This window comes from Lycorma delicatula, chromosome 3 (genome assembly GCF_047948215.1).
Source record: "Lycorma delicatula isolate Av1 chromosome 3, ASM4794821v1, whole genome shotgun sequence".
NCBI lineage: Eukaryota > Metazoa > Arthropoda > Insecta > Hemiptera > Fulgoridae > Lycorma > Lycorma delicatula.
In genome coordinates this window covers 169,831,113-169,837,112 of record NC_134457.1, presented here as the reverse complement: position 1 = coordinate 169,837,112, position 6,000 = coordinate 169,831,113, and the positions used below count along the sequence as shown (strand labels likewise).

Genomic DNA, 6,000 nt, shown 5'->3' with positions numbered 1-6,000 from the left:
AACATGTCCTCACTTTTGATGATCTGTCGGCTTTATTCACAATAAAGGACTCAGTAACACTTAAAAATCATGGTAAGCGTAACTATGATAGACATATAACCTTGTTCTTATGTTGATACAATTCATTCCTTCAATGAGTTGAAAGCAAAATTCAGCAAGTATTTTTCCACAGCAGACTGTAAATTGTAATTGTTTAAAAACAGAAAACCTATGTTGCAATATTGAAAAAATAAATTAATTTTTTTATAACTTTATGAATTTTCAAATTCAACAAACATGATAAGGTGGGTTAAATTGTAATAATTAACTACAACTGTCAGCCTCCGTGGCACAAGTGGTAGCATCTTGGTCTTTCATCCAGAGGTCCTGGGTTCAAATCCTGGTCAGCATGGCATTGCATACATGCTACAAATCATTCATATCATCCTCTAACACAATACCTAACGGTGGTCCTGGAGATTAAAAAAATGAATAAAAAATTAATTTCAACAATTATTTGTTTAAGATGTTAAAACCTTTTTGATGCTTTTCTTTGACATGGATGAAACTGTGTAAAATTATTATTTTAAATTAAAGCATTCTAAAATTTTCTTTAAATGTACCCAAAATGAGTTTATTAATCAAAGTGACAAACATAATTATATAAGTATAAAATTGTTATCAGTATTCAGATAACTTCGTTTCATATAAATAACAGCTAAGCAAAAACATTTTCAATGGGTCGCGAGTTTTTGAAATGGTAACGCGGTATTTTTGTCGTATTGAATTTAGGCATTTAATTTTTTTCTTACATTTTTAAATGGTTCTAAAAATTGATTAAATCGAAAACCAAAAAATTCAGCGGCTAAAAACGTAACTTAATTTTTTATGATACATTAAAATATTCTGTAAGAATATAATTTTAAACATATAAATAACTATTTGAGAATACATTTTATGTGATAGATTCTATTTTATTTCGGAATGATAGAGGTATTTATATATCTGTTGTCAATATGTCTGGTGGACTTGTTTTTTAATTAGTCAACTTTTTTTGGGCTAATATCGAGTGTTGTTCCCTGTTGTCGTTGGTCGTTGCCAGGCGTTTGTTGGAGGTGTTCGCATTTATTGCTTCATGCTATTTATTGAAGTGCTCAATTCTCTGAAAGCATTACAGCATTACTGTTGTGATGTCTTCAGGGACAATTGTGTTTCATTTTACAGTAATCAATGGCAGTGTTTGAGAATAACGCTCGAAGAAAAGTTTGTTTAGATGATACGATAGAGTTACGTTGTTTGATAGTAAATACACAATACATACGAGGTCATACGGTAAGCTTCGTTATGAAGTTTATGTTTTTTGATTGGTTATTGAAATACTTCGGTAACCGGTAACTGTACTTGCAGAAGTTTTATTATTATTAATAACAAATTAAGATGATATAGAAATTATGATTAGTTACATTTGACAATAGCTCTTGTGTAGTTGCGTAATTTACTTAATGTTCATAACCTACAAACGTCATTTATTTTGAGTAGTTAATGAAATTTATAATTACGTATTAGTATTAATTAAAAGTTAGCTGCATTCGTAGAATCGGAAATGGTATTCCGGTGTTTGTTGTAATGTTTGATAATTAGCCTGAAAATATATTTTTAAAACGATACATTTAAAAATGTTAAAAATTCATAAAAGTCTAATTAAAATATTGCAGTTGATAAATGCTACTCCAAATCCCGTGACATTTTTTCCTGATCTGTAGCAGCTAGATTTAAATGTACCGTAGAGTTTAGCAGAAACGTTTTGTGTTGATAGGAGTTTATTGAAGGATGCTTGAATCAAACAAAATCATTTTATAATTATAGTTTATTCAAACCTAATTTTGTGCAGGTGTATAGTTTATCATTTTCTGATTTTTTCCCTCATACTTTTATTTACCAAAACTTACTACAGAAACATCTGTTACCAATCACTTATTTTGAACTTTTTTTCTGATTGCACTAGTAGTACGTTAGATAATGTTTTTTATGATCGTATGAAAGATTAATTTTGTTTTTATACTCGTTTGAAATATGTGAGTTTCATAAATTAAAATAAAACTACATCGTCTCCTATACCCCAAAATTCCTTTATAATATTCCGTTTCTGGGTAATAAATATCCAACAATCAAATTGAAGTTATTGGATAATGAAAAATGTTTCTTTTGTAAAAGGTTTGTTTGACAAAATAAACATTATAAGTCAATTTTAAAAAAATATATGCATTTTGTAATTAATACACTTATTACCAATAAGTGTATTTAATTTTGCAAGTTTTACTTTCTTCACACATTGAGGATTAGATCCTCAATTGTAAATTGTTTAAAATTATATTTAGTAATCTAAAATATTCATAACAAATTATAAAATTTTATTAAAGACATGGTAAAGTGTTAGTACATTGTTTAAAAATCATGCCCTGACTTGGTAAATATTCAATTTAATGTTTATCATCAAGGGTACAATGACAATCTGCCATTGATGTTCATTGAATCATTACAATGGAGATAGTATTGGTTGTAGAGATTATCTAACCTTACCATAGTAAGTTCGTAAGATGAAAACTTCCTTCTCCTCCAGCTATATGTTTAATGTACTCCCTCAACATAATAAGGTTGAATAGCATATGTTGGATTCATTAGTTTTGTACTATGGATGATCTAGTTGATCACATGCAATGGCAGACAGGTAATAGTGGTGCAACCAGGAATAAGCAAGCAAAATATGGCTTGTTGAAATTTTCATAGGACTTGATAGCTGATTTATTCATTCATTTACATAGGGAAAATTGCAAGGATGTGAATTCATATGCACATTTTTTGATAGTGTGTAATGAAGCAAAAACGTTTACTTTCATTTTCAAACATTACTGTGTCCCAGTTGTAATAACATTATACATGTTAAATTTTTCATATTTTCTAATTATCTCAAAAATAAAAATAATGAATTTTGTTTTTATTTCAAAAAATATGTTTCAACTGAAATAAGAATAGATATATAGTCAGTAACACTAATCAACAAAATTTAATTTTTTGTTTGTTAAATGAGAGTGAATGGCTGATTTTTTAAAGTATCTTTTATGCTGATTTCATATGTTATTTTTTTAAAATAAAAAATGTTTGGTGAATGTAATATGATAATACATTACATGCATTTTGTAGTCACCTAAAATCTGTTTCTTTTGGATTTTCTGCTGTAATTTGCTGTAGGTTGATCCCTCGTTAGATTCCAAAACTAGTCGGCTAACATTTTTGGGTTCCATTTTCCCTGGTAACGTATTTCCATTGCAGATATCTCCAGATGAAAGCATTCTCCATGTTAATCACTAATAGTGCCGAGATTGTTAGGGAAAAAAAACGGATGTGAATGTAAATGGATTTTGAGTGACATAATTACACCCACGTTCTTTGTAGTTCTGAAGGAGTTCACTCACAACTTCTCTGTAGTTATTGGCCTTACAGTTTCCAAGGAAGTTGTTTACCACATTTTGAAATTATTTCCAAGCAGCAAACTGCAAGTCATTCAAACATTCTTCAAACCCGGATCATTTGTTAGTTTTCTTATTTGCGGTCCAACAAATATACTTTCCTTTATTTTAGCATCCCTTATTTTAGGAATTTGTTTTTTAAAAACTGAAACTCTGCACCATTATGATGCATTGATTTAACAAAATTTTTGAGTAAACTTAGCTTAATGTGTCGTAGTGGTAGATAAACCTTTTCTGATGGTAGATAAAACTTTTACTAATGCCTGACTAACAACATTCTTCTCTCTTGTACTCAGTACCTCTCTCTTTGGCCACTGCTTTTTTATATAATGGTTCTTCCTATCCCTGTTGTCCCACTCCTACAAAAAGCAACAAAATGTAGAAAACTGCTATTAATTCACAAATATGTCATAAATGTTTCTCATACTGAATCCTGCTCAATAAAAGTTTCATATTTTCATAAGACTCCTTCTTTTGAACAGTAACTAATGATATTGATAGGTATTTATTTTCAATGTGAAGTAAAACTGCTTTCAAAAAAATAAGCTTTGACGAGTCTATAAAATGTCAGGATGGTGTATATGTCCCAAAGCTTCCAGTAAAGTTCCACATCATTACAGTATGCTAAGGTTTCATACTGAGTGAAGAAGTGTTCAAATTCTGACTGTCTGTCACGGAAAGCACTTATTTTAGTGTTTGGTTGTAAAAAATGCCATCTTTTTCAGTCTTGATGTCAGTATTTCTGCTTGATTCTTTGATAAATTTAGATCATGAACTAGAGCATTTAATTCTGATTTATTAAAATGGGTTCTCAGTAAATTTTCTTAAAAGTTTGGATCTCTTTCTTCATCACTAAAAGTTAGCACAAGATTTGACATCTTCATCCAAGTTCCATGTTTTTGGTGGTACTGGAATTGGAAGCTCTTGGGTATGTGGCACTGGCCGCATGGTAGAGGGAATATCAGGGTATTTAACAGTACGTCTAGTTTTAGCTGTTATCCCAGAATTCTTTTTACACAAAAATAAAAGTTGGTGGTGTGATCCTTCGGTTTTCTCCAAACCATTGGAATTGCACTCTACTGAACAACACACCCGCAAACACAAAAGTCAGCTACAAAACTGAATGTTACACACTTGAAAACTTGCAGTTGATTGAGAATTAAAAATATCTCTCTAGTTTGCATGATAGTTTATAAGTAAATATAATAATGACAGAAATAACTAATGAGTGGATTATATGTTTACAGTAAGATGAAAATTCTTGTTCATTCATTTTAATTAGTGTGTAAATATTAAACATGATTACTAATGTCTAACAATTCAATGTGACAACAATTAAGGGACTGTGATAAATAAACAAAAGCTATTTAGTTGATAAATAATATAATAAAATACGTTCATAAAGTGCTGTGCTTGTGGAGTTCATGCACGATACTATCAGAAAATGAGAATGCTAGTTACAAAAAAACTAAGGCTGATAAAAGAATTCTGATTTCATGTTTAAAATCAGCATAAAAAATACTTTAAGAATCAGTTATTCATTCTCATTTAACAAAATCATTGTTGATCAGTGTAATTATTGAATGTTTTACTATTGTAAAACATTCTGATTGAGCTAGAAAATAAGAAAGAGAGGTATTAGGCAGTTAATATACTTAAATTAATATTTCTAGATTAATTTAGTATTGTATATGTGATGTTTTGCTAATATTTTAAGGTTTTTTTTTCATTAATGGGTGGTATTGATTTTAAGTAAAAATTGTAAAAATGAAATTTTTTGTTCTCTTCATGAATTTTAATTAATAATTTCATTTAATTTTGGTTATGTAACAAAAAAATTGCAAGACATTGACAGAAAAGTGAATTTAGTTAGAGTTCGTTTAAATTTTTATTAAATTAAAATTTTTTTAATTCATACAGTTACAGAAGGCAGATACACTATTCATTATAGCTAGTTTCCTTTTTACACGACTTCCCAAAAAGGAGTGTAGTGTTTTTAGGGTGTATGTATGTATGTTTGTTCCACTGTAGCAGCTCAACAGCCCAACCGATTTAGATGTATGACCCCGTGTTGGAATGGAATCCTTATGTTTTGGGGATCGTAAGGTATATAAATATGTATGTTTAATTGTAATGACAAGGCAAAAAAAAAAAAAGTATATATATGATAAGTGGATAATCAATAGTATTTTCAGTATTGATTTATTTATATCGAAAATAGTTGTGTTTAAAGATATGCTACAATATTGAATGAATGAATTACAGAAGTAAAATTTATTAATTTATTTTATTATTATTATTACTGTTGTTATTTATTATTTTAAAAATCTATCAGATGAATGAGTCATTTTTGAATAACTCGCATTTTATGTATGAGATACGTGGTTTCCAAATCATTTAGGATGAAGCGTTGAGATGCAAGTAAATCAAAAACAACTCATTCATCTGATAGATCTTTCAACTCTGTCATGTGATAGACCAAATGATCAATTTT

The 6,000-nt window shown here is 29.0% G+C and overlaps 1 protein-coding gene across 1 annotated transcript in view; it reads left to right on the top strand.

Moving 5' to 3' along the window:
• Nucleotides 1-1,064: 1,064 nt before the first annotated feature.
• The window catches only part of LOC142322191 (PX domain-containing protein kinase-like protein), a 50,050-nt gene continuing 45,114 nt past the window's right edge, over nucleotides 1,065-6,000 (top strand). The window contains exon 1 of the mRNA XM_075360981.1: nucleotides 1,065-1,311. Coding sequence (XP_075217096.1) covers nucleotides 1,210-1,311 — 102 coding nt within the window. The 5' untranslated portion in view covers nucleotides 1,065-1,209. The remainder of the gene's footprint in view (nucleotides 1,312-6,000) is intronic.